Source organism: Delphinapterus leucas, chromosome 7 (assembly GCF_059928025.1).
Source record: "Delphinapterus leucas isolate spDelLeu-1000000601 "Yukka" chromosome 7, BTC_Dleu_Yukka2, whole genome shotgun sequence".
NCBI classification, from domain to species: domain Eukaryota; kingdom Metazoa; phylum Chordata; class Mammalia; order Artiodactyla; family Monodontidae; genus Delphinapterus; species Delphinapterus leucas.
The window spans coordinates 2,470,857-2,487,878 of NC_143135.1; the positions used below are offsets into that span (position 1 = coordinate 2,470,857).

At 62.2% G+C, this 17,022-nt stretch overlaps 1 protein-coding gene across 8 annotated transcripts in view; it reads right to left on the bottom strand.

The window, feature by feature from the left end:
• Window positions 1–17,022, bottom strand: part of OSBPL5 (oxysterol binding protein like 5) — a 68,825-nt gene that overhangs the window by 30,057 nt on the left and 21,746 nt on the right. For 2 of the 8 annotated variants that reach the window (XM_022591099.2, XM_022591097.2), the window contains exons 1-2: window positions 13,284–16,598; window positions 556–712 (exon numbers count right to left, since the gene is read on the bottom strand). In XM_022591099.2, the coding sequence (XP_022446807.1) occupies window positions 556–712; window positions 13,284–13,691 (565 nt within the window). In that variant the 5' untranslated portion in view covers window positions 13,692–16,598. Of the gene's footprint in view, window positions 1–555; window positions 713–13,283; window positions 16,605–17,022 lie in introns of those variants that run through there. The other 6 variants (XM_022591100.2, XM_022591098.2, XM_089914341.1 and 3 more) reach the window with 5 other exon arrangements.

Consider the following 17,022-nt stretch of genomic DNA (forward strand, 5'->3'; position numbering starts at 1 on the left):
AGCTATCTATTTTACATTTGGTAGTGTATCTATGTCCATGCCACTCTCTCACTTTGTCCCAGCTTACCCTTCCCCCTCCCCGTGTCCTCAAGTCCATTCTTTACATCTGCATCTTTATTCCTGTCCTGCCCCTAGGTTCTTCAGAACCATTTTTTTTTTTTAGATTCCATATAGCTCCGTTTGTTTTGAAGCGGGTTTCTAAAGCTCAGGTTCACGGCCAGGAAGAAGAGGCCATGGTCTCAGAGGAGGCCTGAGGCCGCCTGACGAGCCACTCCTGCCCGCTCCCTGTGGCTGGTGGTTTATTGCCAGGTCCTTGCAGGAAGTGGAGAAGCAATGACTAGGGGAGAGCCATCCTGACCGGGAGGCACCAGGGGCTGGGGTGTGAGCACAGCAAGGCCGACGCCCTCCCTCTCCAACCCGGACAGCACAGAGAGGGAAAGGGACCTGCCTGAGGCCACACAGCTGGGCTTCGAAGCTGAGGAGGGCCTAGGCTCGGCAGCTGTCCCCACCCGTGGCCCACGTGCCAGGTGACCGGGTTCCCATGTGGACGCTGACCTGGACCCAGAGGGTCGAGCTCATTCTCTCCACCCAAGAGCAGGTTGCGGCTGAGTTTCCGGGAGTCGACTTTCTGAGGGGTGGAGGAGGGCGGACACAGTGAGAAGCGTCGTCGCAGAAAGGCCTCCTCCTTCATGGCGTGGGCGCTGGGGGGCTTCTGGAAGGAAGGAGGGGAGAGTACTGGTCACGCCTCACGCCGAGGCTGGGGCAGCCTGGGGCCTGGAGGGGGCATCCTCCACCCGCCCTGGCAAGGGGACCAGAGACCCGCCAGAGAGCCAGGGCCGAGTGGCCGGGGCCACCGTGTCTTACAGTCAGGTCCCCACTCAGGGGACGTCTCAGAAATGGGACGAGGGCCCGAGGGGCCTGCGGGTCACCCAGGGAAGGCTGCACGGCCAAGCTCAGGCTTTCCAGGGCCCATGGCAGAAGCCAGGCCCGGACCGGCCCCGCTGGAAGTTTGGCTGTCACAGCTGGGGCAGGACCCCCTGCCCCCCAGGCCCGGCACTAAGTCGGCTCTGTAGGACCTTGGACACGGTGAAGTGGAGCTGAGGTGGGCCCCTGACCCATGCCGGGCCACCAGACTTCCCCCGCTAGGGGATGGAGCTCCGTGGTGGGAAGACAGCAACTGGTGCACGCAGGGGAGGGGGCCAAGAGCTGCCCAGAGAGGGGGACGCAGGCGGGCCAGACAGGCGGCCACAGAGTCCTCGGGGGAGCTGGCATGAGGCTGGGGCCGTCCCTGAACCTGGCCTGCCCATCCCACCTAAGGACGCCTCGAGACCCCGCCTCCTGCCCTCCCGGGCTTCAGCTCCCTGCTGGGTTTCTGATACCTGCACCCAAAGCGCCTTAACTCGGAGAGGAAGTGCAGGCGTGCTTACGGTGAGGTGCACCCGAATCCACGCTCCGCCCAAGACATCACCTTCCTGCTCCACAGCACTGCCCAAACCAGTGTCCGGTCCCAACAGAAGCAGCGGCCCCCGGGGGAGCCCGACGGCCAGTCCTTCAGGTGCCTGCCGTGCCCTCCCAAGCCCTGCCACTGCCCCGGTCTGCCCAGGTTAGGAAAGAGGCAGCTCCCTCTGTCTCCTGCCCCCTTGCAGCCCCGCCCCGAGTGGGGCTGGGGCAAGCAGTTCCCAGTGGACGGCACCCCGCCACCGACGTCAGCCCATTTTATGGATGAGAAAATCATGGCTCCAAGAGCTGATGGCCTAGCCTTGTGGTCACGGCCTGGTAGATGTTGGCAGAGCAGGAACTCTGGCTCGGAATCCTGGGTTCTTTCCACTCCCTGAGGACGTGCTGCATAAAGGCCCAGTGACCGATTTCTAAAGGCCCAGGGGTGCCTCCTGCCGCCTCCCGGGTGGGCCGGTGGCCTCCTGCCAAGCCCAGGACGAAGTGTCCGCTTTCTCCCCTGGCCCTGGGCCTTCCTGGGCGGGGCAGCAGAAACACAGAGCCTTTCCTGCTGTGACAGGTGGGCGAGTGGACCCGGGCAGGGCTTCAGGAGTGGGCAGGGCGGCAGCCCCGGAAACTCCTCTGTGTTCCCTGCCCAGGGGTCAGAGTGGGGCTGCTCCAAGGCTGCAGTGGGCCCAGGGGCCCCACCCTTCCTAATCACTACCGTGTCACCCGGCTAAGCTTGTTACCTCTGCCATTTCACAGAGGGGGAACCTGGTTTCAGGGAGGTTGGGATTTGGGGCCCCAGGTCGCACAGTTATTAATTGGCAGCGGCTGTGCTCGAGTCAAGTAGGTTGATCCTCAGTCCTGGCCCGAGTCCGCCCCCCCCCCCCCGCCAGCTCCGCTTAGCTTCTAGCAAACCCACTGTGGGGGAGGAGAGGGCGGGAGTCTGGAGGCCCAGCCCTTGCTCGCAGTCTCAGTGCTCACTCACTGACTGCCCAGATGTGCCTCAGGCCAGGGAGCCAGCACCCGAGAGGAGGCCCGCCGCCGTCTTACTCATGTAGCTGAGATCGTCCAAGCACCTGGCTGGCACCCAAGGTGAGTCAGACCTGCTCCTGCCCTGGAGGCCCCAGGACGCGTGATGAGGGATGACACAGGTAGGCCTTCCTCACCTGGAGCTGCATGTCTCTTAGGGGTTGAGTCTTGCAAACTTGGGGCACGGAGAGGGGCTCCTGCCCACAGATCTCAGCTCCCCCATCTGGCCATGCACCCCGGCTCTACCAGGGCAGGGTGGGGAGGGCACAGAGGTCACTGGCTGCCTTTCTTCTCCCCCAGCACAGCTAACCACCAGCGGCCAGCGGGACTCGTTAGTCTGTGAGCCCCACCATCTGCTCATATACACCATCCTCCCTCCCACCTTCCCTCCCTCTTTTCCATCCATCCATCCAGCTAGCCAGCCACCCATCTTCCCACCTGCCTATCTGTCCATCCATCTAACCTCCTAGCCACCCATCCATCCATCCACACATCCAATCATTTAACCATCCATGGATCCATGAATCCATCGATCCATCCGTCCAAACTCTCTTCCCTCCCTCCTCCGTGAATCTCTCTTGTCAGCAGATCAGCCTGATTTCCCTTCCCCCCTTCCTTCCTATTTGCCCAATAAGCAGATACATCAGAGGTGACATCCAAATGGCTGAACAGCTGGTCCAGAACAGACCCCCACAGATCCGAGTGCAGTGCCGGCGTGCACCCGTGGATACTCCCTCTGTGTCCTGACACCCCAGAGCAGGCGTGGGCCCCCAAAGGCCCCCCTCTGACCCACTCGGACAGCGAGGTGGCCCCTCTCCTTCGGCGAGGCCTCAGGGTGTACACGCAGCCCCTCAGCCTTCCCAATGCCCACCCCTGACTGCTGTCTGTGATCTCGTTTGGGGTCAAGGAGGTGGAGATGCTGCTTCGTTCATTTCAGAGCTAAATCCAGGGCCCCTCTCGCCAGAGGCTCCACACCGCGTTTAGAACACAGTCCGGCCTCTGTCTCCTTGTCCCTGTTTTCCAGGCCGTCAGGACCCCTGCCCGCTCCTCCCACCTCATTCCCTGCCTGGCTCTGTCACCCACTTGCCCCAGACACACTGGCCCCCGTTATGTTCCTTGAACATGCTAAGCCCGTGCCCACTGGGGCCTCTGCTCTGACGTCCCCCCCCTCGAACGCCCTCGCCCACATCTCCGTCCGTCCGTGTGGCTGGGTCCTTCTCAAATTCCACTCTCCGCTCAAATGTCCCTTCCCAGAAGGTTGCCACCCCTCTGTCTCGCACAATGCCACATCCCTGTGGAACAGTCCAAGTTGCTGGACTGTTGCTCCTACATTCCTTCTTCTGTGTCAACTTTCTTCCACCCCAGGATGCAAGTTCCAGGAAAGGGGACAGCACTGTCCCTCCCATTTGCTGAGTCTCCCCAGGGTCGGGAGCAGGGACTTGCAGCAGGCGTGGGCGCCACTCCGCTCCAGGGCTTGTGGACCCCAGAGCCTGGGGTGAATGAAGGCAGCAGAGCAAACGCCCCTGGGCTTCGTCCCTCCTCTGCGGGTTAGGGGAGGAACCTCTGGCCAGCGTCAGCTTGGGGGCCGATTTTCACGGTAACCCTGGTGAGGTTCCTGTCCCAGGCCTCCTGCCATGCCTGGTGCAGCCAAGGACTGAGGCCCTGCCCTCCAGGCACTGGCAGGAGGCAGGAGGAATCCGGCACCTGGCGGGTCTGCGGACCCTTGGAGGCTCCAAGCTGGGAGGACCGTCAACCCGATGCTGGGCTGACCATGACCTTGTCTGCTGCTCTGCACCTCACAGGGAAAGCTGAAGGCTCGTAGCCCAGGGAGCACAGACCCGTGAGGATGGGAGCCAGTCCATGAAGATGGAAGGAGGAGGGAGGCGGATGAGGAAATAGACTCCCAGGCTGAGCCAGCAACCAGGGACCACAGCCGCGGCGGGCAGCTCTCTCCCTCTGTCCCGGCCTGGGCTCCAGCTGCCCAAGGGCTCAGGGCACGCTCTCTCTGGGCCCAGCCCTGGGCCCTTGGAGCCTGGATTCTGCCCGCCTGAGACATCTCGGGCCACCATGTGCCTTGCCCTCACTGGCCTCCCCAACCTCTGATGGCTGGCCTGTGCCCCGACCACAGTAACACCCCTCCGTTACCCTTGGTTACTGGGGTGATGCTTGCCCGTACACAGCTCGCCCTCGGCCTACAGTTGCCTAAGTTCTTCCCCCGCTGCCAGAAATGAGGCTGCTGTGGCTTCACCAGGCCCTCATTATCATGAAGTCCAGGTGTCTGAGGGGACACCGCAGGGTCTGGAGGAAGGAGCCCAAGGGCACCCCGACACGGTGAGACGGCCCCCGACACAGCACGTGAGGGGGCCTGAGCGTGAGGGGCCCTGACATCCCTGTGTGGGAGCCTCGGGTGTTTCAGCAAGAGGGGGCCCCCAGCCCAGAGGCCCCCGGGCCCCCTAAGGGGGAGCTCAGGAATCAGGAAGAGGGGCGGCGGCTGGGGAGAAGGTCTGTGGCCTGGGACTGCCCAGCCCTGGCCGAGCCTCGGGGGAGGGCTTTGCAGGCCTGGAGCTCAGCAGGGAAGCCGCTGCAGCCCCTGCTCAGACCCAAGACCAAGCCAGCCTCGGGGCTTGGGAAGGCGTGGCAGCGTTTCCCACGCTGACCTGCAGGGTTGAGGGCGCAGGTGTGGTCAGCTTCCTGCAGGCCCTGGCAGTGGTGGCACCTCTGGGGGACGGTGGGCTGTGGTTTGCTGCCGGAGCCCTCGCGGCCCACCCAGCAAGCAGGAACCCCAGCCCTGGGGGCACACGTGCCCCTGGGGACAAGCCCCCCCCCCCGCCCCCCTGCCGCTGGGACCGCCAGGTTTGTCCGTCTGAGCAAGCTCCTTCGCATGGAGGCAGGCGTCTAGGCGGGCCCACCCCTTGGCCCGCGAAGCTCCAGGACAGGCAGGGCTGGCCTCCCACCACTCCTCCTCTCGGCTGGTCCTCGCAGAGGGAAGGAACCCTGACCCTAGCCCTCTCGGGGGCAGCACGTCTGCCCGTCTCGGGGCCCGAGGCACACACCCCTCGTGTCTTAGTTCGGTCCATGCGCTAACTCCCTGCCGGGCCGGGCTTCCGCTGTGGGGCACATCCCAGCTGATTCCTCGACTGCCTGAACCCCTGGGTACCCACTCAGGCCAGGCACCCGTAGGGCCAATGCAGCATTTCCAGAATGAATCAGCTCACGTTGGCAAGGGGGCTTGAGAGGGGTCAGGGCTGTCGCGGGTCAGGGAGTAGCCCTGGGGGCCCAGAGCAAGTAGGGCAGGGGCCCCTCCTGCAGCCCTGCTCTGGGCAAGGTGGTGGCTGTCCAGGTATCCAGGGATGGACCCGCCTCCCCGGCGTCCTCTGAGTCCCAGCAGCCTCCTTGCAGCCTGCTCCAGACTCCTGTACCCCACCTGCACCCCGAGGATGCAGAAGGCCCGGGCTGATGGGCACCACGGGGGCCTCAAGTGAAACATCACTGCCAGGAGCCGTCAGGGTCCTGCAGCCACAGCCGGGACGTATCCACGGGTGGTGTCTCGGTGCATCCCTTGTCCAGCAGGGGGCTGGACAAGCTGACCTTCAAGTTCTACCCCGGCTCAGGAGCCTTCCTGTCAACTGCAGGAGCCTCCTGGTCTGCTTCCTTAGGGCTCCCCACTTCCTCCTGCCCCATTGCCACTCCCGGGCCACCTGGGAGATGAGGGGGACAGATAGGGGAGCACAGGACGGGAGGCAGCTCCGACTTCCGGCTTGGCCGCCCTCACCCTGCACGGCCTGAGCTGGCTCCTCGGCTTCTGTTTCCCTTCTGGGGCATGAAGGCCCCCCAGCGTTGGGGGCAGACGGGTCCCACGTGGTGCTGGCCCAGAGTAGACGGGGTATAGGTCAGGCTCGGCCCTGCCTGGGCCAGCCCCATGTCCCTGAGCTCCAGCACTTGCTCGGGCACCTGGTAGGTGACAAGCTCTCTGTCCCTAAACAAGGCTGCCTGGCCAACATCAAGGCCTGGAGAGTTGCACAGAGCCCACCCTGCCCCACCTGGGTGCCTGCACCCTGCCCCTCCCCTCCCCCACTGGAAGCTGCCTTCCGAGCAGTTATTTGCCTCTAAACACTGTCCCCTCCCTCCACCACCAGAGGCCCACCTTTGGGCCAGAACAATGTGATCTTTGTAAAGAAAGGTCTTTGGTGCCTTATCGGCCAGCACAGACAGGATGCCCAGCCCGCTTATCTGGGGCCAGAATCCGCTGAGCCGCTTGCAGCTCTCGGTGGGAAGGGCTGAGGCTCTGAGAAGGAATCCAACAGAATCCTGGTCTCACTTCGCATCCCACCTGCAGGCGCGGAGGTGGGGGGGACAATTCTGAGCCTGGGAAAAGGTCCAGTCCTGCCTGTAATGGCTGTGTGGCCTCAGCTGGCCATGCTCATCTCTGAGCCCCTATTTGTAAAGGGGGGGTTCCTCTGAGTGGGGATGGCAAAGTCCCCTGCAGAGGCCGAGACGGTGAACCCAGTGTGAGTTCCTGGCTGCCTGGTTAGCTTTCTCACCAGTGGCTGAGTGTCACAACTGGCCTAACTGTGCTAGAGGGCAGGAGGGCAAGGGTTCCTGGGCAGGGGAGATGCGGCTCGGGCCACGGGGGGCTCTCTGTTAATTGGTGGGCGCAGGAGAAGCACGCACTTGCAGCCCGGCCACCACCAATGTGCCTGCACTCACAGTGCACTTAATTCTGCTTGAACAAAACGGATTGTAAAAGGCAAGGGGAAAAATGCTCTGAAGTCAGATAAGCTCAGGGATGAAGCCACGTGAACCCACCTGCTTGGCTCTCTGTCTGCACACCCAATGGACAGGTCAGCAGATCCCAGGGAAGGACAGCAGCCGTCAGTTAAAGGACAGCAACCATGATGTCAACACCACACATTTGCATTCGGGAAACTTGCTAAGGTCCCAAGGCTAGTGACCATGAAGTCCCTGCCAAGAGGACCCTCATGAGGGTCCAGAAACATGTCCTGGCTACTGTCCCCCAGCTGGACCTAGCATCTGGGGCTCAAACTGGGCAGCCTGAGCAGCCACCATGGGAGCAGCAGTCCCTTCAGCGCACCGTGGCATGTGGGCGCATCCCTGACGGGTCCAGACCAGTGTTCAGAACTTTGGACCTGTGCTGATGGACCCCTGACGCGTCCCAGGCCCTTTCATATGTATTATTCCACCTGATGTGATTCTTATGATATCGGAGAGGTGAGGGTAGCAGATCTCATGATCCCATTTTAAAGATGCAGATCTCATTTTAAAGAGGCCCCGAGAGCAGAAAAGACCAGCCTGAGGTCCAGTGGCTTGAACAGTGCCCGGGTCCCCGCGAGGTGGCATAGCTTTAAGCCCCCAGTCCCCATGCACCTTGAAGATGGCTGAGGGCAGGGGCAGAAAGGAAGTGGGGTACAGGATCCTGGGGGAGGTGGTGGGAGCCGGGTCTCCCCCAGAGAGACAGTTCCCAGACAGGCCACCTCGGAGTGCCTGAGCCCTGCGGAGAGGGGCAGGAAGTGGCCTGCCCTGCTCGAGGCCTTGCCTGGGTATTCTCGGCTGACTCAGCCAGATCACATGGCCGTGGGTAGGGCCGGGCCCTGGCGCCCGCCCACCTGGCTTCCTGACCGACAAGGGGCCAACTGGCACACTCAGTACCACGATTGGCTGGCCTGGGCACCGCCCACTTGCCACTTCCTTTGCATCAGGCCACTCCCGCCCAGTTCTGGGAAGCCCGGGCCACTGCGGCCTGATCGGATGTGGTCCCCACTGCAGGCCTGACCCCACCCTGTCCTACCCAGACCCTGCCCACCCACCTGTCCCAAATGAGAGCTTGAGTTTCTGATGCAAACTGCATCCTGGTCGCAGTGCTCTGGGACGGGGAGGGGGCGGTGAGAGGACGGGTGCTGTGCAACCAGGCGGGGTGCAGGGCAGCGGGGAGGACGACGGGGAGGGGAGGCAGGAGCCCCCCAGGAGATGGGCTTGCCGAGGGTCAAGGGTCGGGGCTGCCCACCCTCAGGTCCAGCATCTGAACCAGGCAGCTGGATCTGGGACCCGGAGTGACCTCACGCCCGAGGCACTGCCCGTGCTGCGGGGCTGGCTGCTGACACGAAGTCCTCCGCACACTGGGGGCTCTCCCAGGGGTGCTGATGTCTCCCGGACATCCCCTGTGACCTGGCTCTCCCAGCGGGGCTTCTGCTCTGCGTGCTCCCTCCCCCGGGAGACGCCCCACAGGCCGCTGCCTGCCTGGGTGGTGGCGCAGACGGACAGCAGTTAGGCGGCTGCCCTGGGGGGCACCCGGCCGCAGATGGCCACCCGCCCATCTTCCCTCATTGCAGGGCCGAGGCTGGGAGGGAAATTCCAATAAGAAAAGGAGAACAAAGTGGGCCAGGGGTTGCTGTGGCCCAGACTCCCTCCCAGCAGGCAGGGAGGGGCATGGAGGGGGTTGGGAGAAGAGGGGAAGTGGTGGGTCATCGATGACCCTGAGGGGATTCTGGGGGCTCAGGTGAGCCTGCACTCTCCTCCAGACCCCTCCAGCCTCAGCCTCTCCCCCTGCCCACCCCCTGCTCCCCCCATGGGACCTTCCGCAGCTGCTCCTGTCCTGGTGGCCCTGGGGCGGGCGCTGAGCGGGCCTGAAAACTAGGTAGGTAAGAGCGGCGGCCCCTGGAGGCGCAGTCGTCCAATAAACAGAAGGAGACGAGGCCAGGAGGGCTGCCAGCGGATGGGTGGGGCCGAAGCCTGCTGGGGGTCCCCGGAGGGGGGCACTGGCCCTCGGCGGTGCAGGGCGGGAATGGGCACAGCCAGGGCTCTACCTCAGGGCATCTCTGTCAAGGATCTCCCTCCGCAGGGGAGAATCTGGCCCAGGTTCCCTGAGCAACACCCACCATCTTGGACTGTGTTAATGGAGAGCGAGGCCCCCAGAAGAAGGGAGGGGATGATTCCAGCGGGCCCTCCTTGGTCAGACTGCTGGGTTCCGCCCTGCGCGCCTCAGCAAGGGGTGGCCCAAAGGAATGCTCTGTGAAGGGCCAGGGCGGTGCCGCCGGGGAGTGGTGCCACCTGGGAAGGGCACACACAGCCCAGCTCTCCTCTGTGTCCCTCGGGTGATTGATGGTGTGAGCTCCAGGCAGGGCCGGGCTCATGTGGGGCTCAGACAACCGCCATCTGGGGAAGGGGAGGTGCGGCGCCCACAGCCCAGGAAAAGGCAGAGCGTGTGCAGAGGCGGGTGGGCTCCTGAAAGCACCTAGAAGCTCCCTAAGAGACTCAGCAATGTGGCCCCCCAACTTGGGTGGGGGCCCCCGCCCCCGAAAAGGCTCAGGTCTCCCACAGAGGTCATGGTGGTGGGATCCAGAGGTGTGGGTGCAGCAAAGCCTTCCTCTCCCCCAGCCCCTACCTGTGCCCCAGCCCTGCAGCGTCCCTGGAATTGGGTCGGGCGCCCCTCATCCAGCACCTTGGCCACACCTGAGCAGGCATCACTGTAGCTCCTGCAGGGAGGTGGCTGCCCCGTCTGCTGGCTGAGAACGCTGAAGCATGGCGTGGCAGGGTGCCCCCAAACCTGCTCAGGACCCCACACGAACACCAGGAACTCAGCCTCATCGGGGCGGGGGGGATGCAGCCTCCGTCTCCTCCTTCCTACCCCAGCCCGGCTGACCCGGGCCAGTTCTGAGTGCGGAGAAACCCTGCCTCTTGCCAAGAAGAGGCGCCCTCATTCACGTGCCACCTTCACAGGCTCGCTGGTGGGTCATCTTAAATGCCAGCCAGCCTGGCCCCCGGCTGCTCGGTGCTGGGTCGGGGGCGCACGCTGGCTCGCTCGGGGGAGATGAGGGCCTGATCTCGCAGGACCCCTGTGCTCTTGGGTGCGTGAGGTCCAGGAGATCCAATGCCCGGTTTTCCCACAAGTCGTGCAAAGCATACCCCAGCTGGACTGTGCCCAAGGCTGGTTCTGGGACATCAACAGAGCGTAATCCCCGCACGGTGTCCACCAGCTCGGTCTGGCCTCGGGGCCCTCCCCAACCAGAGAGAGGGGCACCGAGGACCCAGTAAGCCTGGACCCCCAGGGACGGGCAACGTCTCCCCACCCACCATGCTGTACAGCATCGAGCCGGAGACTGGGGGCCTGGCTGGGGCCTCCAGGCTCCCTGATCCCCCAGGCTTGCGGCAGCCCAGGGTTGGCTGTGGGCACCTCGTTTCTGAGACCAAGGAGGTCACAAGAAGGGCACCTGGTTAATTTTATGCATCCACTTGACTGGGCCACATGGGGGCTCAGACATTTGGTCAAACACGATACTGGGCGTGTCTGGGAAGGTGTTTCTGGATGAGGCTGAACATCCGAATCGGTGGATTCGGTAAAGCACGTGGTTCTCCGCAGTGTGGGCGGGCCTTGTCCAATCACTTGAAGGCTTAAATAGCACAGAAGGCTGAGCCTCCCGACTAAGGGCATTTCTCCTGCCTGATGCCTTCGAACTCGGGTGTTGGATTTTTTTTCTGCCTTCAGACCTGAACTGAAGCATCCGCTCGTTTCCTCGGCCTTGAGCCCGCTGGTGTTTGGAGCGGCACTAAACCACCAGTGCCCCTGGGTCTCCAGCTTGCGACCACCCGCAGATCTTCAGACTGCTCAGCCTGCGTGACGGTACGAACCGATTCCTTTTTTTTTTTTTTTTTTGCGGTACGCGGGCCTCTCACTGCTGTGGCCTCTCCCGCTGCGGAGCACAGGCTCCGGACGCGCAGGCTCACGGGCCATGGCTCACGGGCCCAGCCGCTCTGCGGCACGTGGGATCTTCCCGGACCGGGGCACGAACCCGCGTCCCCTGCATCGGCAGGCGGACTCTCAACCAGTGCGCCACCAGGGAAGCCCCGAACCAATTCCTTATCATAAGTCTCTCCCTCTCTCTCTCTCTCTATATATATATATACGTGTTTATTACGTATAGATTATACGTCTACAGATACACACACCAGAGAACCCTGACCGACACACCCGGACGTCAGGCTGCCCTCTCCTCCTGCTATGATCACTGACAACACGGCACAGGGGCCCGTGATAGGAGCACAGGTGTAGCCGGCGGGGAGGCAGCACCATGGGGTGGGGAGACTGGCCACGCACCTACTCAGTGCCTCGGTTTCCTCGTCTGTAACAGGCTCATGCAGCACCCGTCGTAGGGTTATTGTGGAGTCGAGGCTCGCAGAGGGTTTAGAACAGCAGCACCAACAAACGTGAAACCGTTTGCAGCACCGAGCCCTGAAGAGACAAGCCTGGCGTCAGGAGTGCAGCGATGGCCGGGGCCGGGGAAGGCTTGGCGTGCGGCCGGACAGAGACAGCGCAGGCCCCTTTCCGGGGAGCCGTCCATGGGGAAACCAAAGCCCTCTGGGGGACTGAGGCTGAGAGGTGGGCTCCCGACAGAGCTGGGAAGACCAGCGTGACTGCGAACACCGCCACGGGGCCACGGAACACAAATGTGAGGGTCAGGCGTGCACGCGTGGGCCCGTGGCCGGCTCCTCAGCTGGTTTGCCTTGATGGCCCCGGGGATCCGGGCGGGCAGACGCCGTGCAGTAATTACACTCCAGTCTTGTCCCAAACCAGCCTCGGCCACACTGCAGGTGGAAAAGACTTTGAACAACGTGTGGGAAAACCGAGCATGTGATCTCAGGGAAGCGGACCCGCCTCCCTGCTCCCCACACTCCATAGGACGTGCAGCCCGGCACGCGGCTGCCAGCCCTTTATTTGGTGTCGACGTTGTAGCCCCCGGAGGGCTGAGACAGAGAAGCATGATCACGGTCTGGGTTCACATAACTGAACTTATGCCAAGAACCAACTATTTACAACACACACCATAACTCACAGAGAGAAAACAAACTTATGGTCACCAAAGGGGGAAGGGGGGAGGGATAAATTAGGAATTTGGGATTAACAGATACACACCACTCTGTATAAAGCAGATAACCAACAAGGTCCCACTGCACAGCACAGGGAACTCCACTCAATATGTTGCAATAACCTACAGCACAAAAGAGTCTTAAAAAGAATATATATGTGTGTAGCTGAATCACTTTGCTGTACACCTGAAACTAACACAACACCGCAAATCAACTGTACTTCAATTTAAAAAAAAAGTCTGAAATTTAAAAAAAAACAAACAACAATTACCATAGAAGCCACGCCACCTGGCTTAACATACAATTCTATTGCTTCCTCTTTAATGCCCAACTGGCTTCGGACTCCACAAAACCCCTCCCTGGCCTCGTCTCGGTGGAGGGTGAAACCTCCTTTCCTGACTGTTCCCCCCGAATCTCTCCTCTGAAGGAAACGAGCTCCAGATCCAGGGCCGGGGCACCCTCTCTGCCCCAGATGCAGCCGAGCATGCTTGGGCCGCCCCCTCTGCTCCTCGAGGCTGGAGGGGGAAACAGAGCCTCACTGGGAATGACCTGTCTCTCGGGACCCTTAAGAGCCTTGGTCCCATTCCTGTGCGCCCAGCCCGCTCGCTTAGGGGAAACTGCTTCCCCTTGAGCCTTCAGACGAGCGGGGTCCCCACTCACGGGGAGCCCCGGGGGACTCACTGAGTGGGACTCACCGCCCCTGTCATGACTGCTCCTGGCGAGGACGGGACGTGGCTCTCAGGACCCAAGTACCAGAAGGCGAAGACCCCGGGCTCCCTGCTCACCTGGGAATGGCCGGCACCCGGCTTCCTCCAGGAGCATCTGCACTGGGGGAGGACATGGACCCCCGACACCCTCCCACCCAGCACTGGGCCAGTGGGGTTTCCAGTAGGGCTGGAGCTCATTCTTACATAGCCCTGGGGTGCAGGGCTCACCGAGGTTTCCAGGAGTTGGGTTCTGGGGGGTTTCGTCACAACTTGAGTGCGTGGAGAGAGCAGGAGGGGGCCCAGCTTCTCTGACGTCCAGGGCGAATCCTTGCATAAACTGAAAACTCCCTCTTGCTGGACGGTCCCAATCCTCACACAGCGGCAGCTCCCCAAGGGGCGCACGCCCCCCTGCATCGCATCCTGCAGGGCACTGAAGGAGTCAGCAGGTGGGCGGCAGGCACCATGCCCCTCCTCCCCTCCTGCCGGCCTCCCACCCTGTCCAGGGGCTGGGAGGATCCTAGGTCTTGGAAGCAAAAATGACCGCAAGTGTTGCCGTGCTCTGTTTTCCCGCCTTTTCTGCATTTTACAGATGCGGTAACTGAGGCCCCAAGGGTGAGCTGACTCACCCCGGGACATGTGGCCGGGTGGCACCGCCCCCTCGACTCCCAGCTCACCCAGGGCAGGCGTGCTTGCCCCCCGACCCCCCCGCTCGGCGTCAACCCCAGGGGAAGGGCTGCCCACATCTGCCGGGACTGTCCTGAGAGCCAGAACAGGAACTCCAGAGAGAGAACGTTTATTGGGCTGCAGGTCCGTACAGCAGGGAAGCCCACTGCCTCCTTGCCATGTCCCCAGCTTTCCCGGCCCCGCCGCCTGCAAGAGCCCAGGACCCCTCTGGGTGGATGGGCCGCCCTTCTCTCCCCCACGTCCCGTGCTCCTCCAGCCACCTCCCCTGCAGCCCGATCCGTGAGCACCTACTGTGCGCTGTTCCGCCGCCCTGGCCCTCCTGCAGCCCAGCCCGCAGGTTTTAACTCGGGGAGGGGCTGTCTGCACTTCCGGCTGGAGCTCACGGGGTCTTCCTGCATGGCTCCTGGCGCCCCTTCAGCGTCCAGCTCAAGGCCTTGTTCAGCACTGACCCGCTGGGCGGGCAGCTGCTGGGGCGGGAATAGAAGCCCTGCCTTCCAGGCCCTTCTGGGATAACCAGTAGAGGCAGCCCCCCACCCAGTGACCCCCAAGTCAGGCTGTGGGCGCCCGGTCACAGCCTCCACCTGCCACTCCCTGGTGGTTTCTGGGGAAACCCGTTCTGTCACCTGTCACGTGCCTGGCGGAGAAAGTGGCCTTGCCAGTCAGGTAGGACCAAACTGGCACAGGGCCGAGGGCCCCACCTTGTCCTGCCACGGTAGGGACAGTCCAGGAAGGTGACCTGACATCTCAGGGATGTGGTCACCAAGCTTGCGGACCCCCGACCCTGCCTCCAGACCCTTTTGCTCACTGGACCCTCAGCCCACTCTCAGGGCCCAAGCAAACCCCACTTGAGGGCGTCCGGCTTCCTGGTGCCAAAGTGTCAGTGTGACATCGGCCTGAACCATGAGACATTGGCGGGGGGGGGGGGCATGCCAAGGGCTCACAGAGAGACCAAAAGAGAAACGAGGAAGAAATGAAAACCTCTATCCACAAGCAGCGTGCACACACGTGTCCAAAAAGCAGAAGCAGCCCAGACTTCCATCAGCTGATCAACGGCTAAGCAAACTGTGGTCCATCCATACCACGGAATATTATTCAACATGGAAAGGAATTCACGCTGAATTCATTAAGAGGAGCCGTCTAGAAGGCACTATGCAGAAGTGATGATGGACGCTGTTTCTTTAAAAAAAAATCAAAATTGCAGGACTTATCACATTTCCATTGATCATAATCACAGTGGCCAGTGGCCCTGCCAGCCTCTGGCCAATCCTGAGCTCTGTGGAGTGGACCCATGGCCCTCTCACCAGGTGTGTAGTCAGCACGCCTGACCCGTCCTCCAGACACTGAAGCGGCGGCCGCCCAGCCCAAGTCCCGCCACCGTGCCTTGTCTGGTGGAGATACTGAGGTTTGGAGAAGGGTCCAGAGACCCCCAACGACCCCCGAGGTCAGGGCTCCCTGAGGCCACTGGGGCTGAGAAATGGCCCTGTGGGAGAGGTGAGAAGGCAGGGCTTGTCCTCCAAGCTCTGAGACCTAAATCTGGGTCTGTCCCCTGACACGCTGGTCACGCCATGAAATGACAAGTTCTAAAGCGTGACGCTGCATCGGGCGCCTCGTGAGCAGAAGGTGACAGCTATTAATGAGATCGAGAGTGACGGGGACACAGCAACCGCTCGGAGGCCGGCTCGGGTCAACCGTGTCCCTCTGGGTCAGGATGAGCTTTACAGATACCTGCCCAGACAGCCTGCTGCCCCTTCGTCTATGCCTGCCTTCGGGGATGCCCCAGGGAACCCAGCCTGCCCATCGGCGCTCCCTCCGGGCCCCATCATTCGCCCTAAAACACCTTCCCTTGGTTTCGAGAGACAGCCCCATCCCAGCCCCCGGGGCGGCGCCCTCTCTGGCCCCATGAGAGGTCAGGCTCCTGACCTGATGTGTGGGAGGCACCCACGTGCTGAGACCACAGGGCCACCCCCTCCAGGCTGTCCTTTCTGACTGGGGAGGAGGTTTGACATCCCCCCTCTGCCCCCCAGCCAGTGAAGGCCAGTCCAAGGAGACAGAGGGACTGGTGGCTTTACCCATCAGGGCCTGACCCAGAAGGGCCTTCTCCTTCTGGAGGTTAGAGGTGACAGCAGCCAGTGTCCCCTGTCACCTGCTGACTGTAGAGGTGGCCGGTGACAGTGGCAGCTTCACTGCGTCCTGAGGCTTTTTGGAGAGAATTAACAGGTTTCCACAGAGAGGGGCTGTATCGGTGTCCTGGGGCGGCCGGAACAGAGGACCACATGCTGGGCAGTTCATAAACAACAGAAACGGATTCTCTCCCAGTTCTGGAGGTCAGAGTCTGAAATCAAGGTGTCGGCAGGGCCACACCCTCAGAGGCTCCCTCCTGCCTCTTCCAGCTTCTGGGGGCCCCAAGAACTCTGTGACTTACAGAAACATCCCTCAGTCTCTGCCTCTGTCTTCCCGTGGCCTCCCCTGCATGTCCATGTCTCAAACCTCCCTCTCGTTCCCTTTCTCCTAAATCACGGGATTTAAGGTCCACGAGATAATCCAGGATGACCTCGGTCAAGACCTTTCCCTTAACTACTCCTGCAAATTCCTAAATCCAAGTAAGGATGCATTCACGGCTTTTGGGGTTAGGACTTGGACGTACCTTTTGGGGGTCACCATTCAACTCACTGCAGGGAGTTTCAGGGGCGCCCAGCCCAGCAGAGACCTGGGGTGGGGATGAGGTGTAACAGCACCTTGCCACCCACGGGAAGGTACGCAGTGCCCCCCTTGGCCTGCAGGAGTCCCAGTGGCTCTCGTCCCCTTGTCCCCTCTGCTTGCGCCTGCCCCTCCCGCTCGCCTGGGTCAGGCCGACACCCATCAGCTCCTCCCTCTGCCCCATCACCCTCGGCAGAGCTGCCCGCTGCCCTGTCGCCCCCTCGACTAACCTCCCAGGGCTCCGTCCCCGGACGAAGCCTCAGACCCTCCCGCCCCTGCCCCTCCACCATGGAGCCCCCAGGGAGCTCCTGGGAGGTGGCAGCTCTCCTGCCACGCACAAGGCCCCGGTACCAGGTCCCAAATGCCAGGCAGCTTCACGCACCCCTGCCTTTGGTCTCCCGGGTCCCTGGGCCAGCGGTGCCTCCCCGCTGCCCGACACCCCGCTCCAGAGCTGGGACCGGCCCCAGCACTCAGCTTGGTGTCACCCCCATCGGCCCTGAACCTTCCAGCAAGCTGCTCCTGCCCCCCAGCTGCTGCTTCCTTTTTTTTTTTTTTTTTTTAAGTATTTATTTATTTGGCTGCGCCG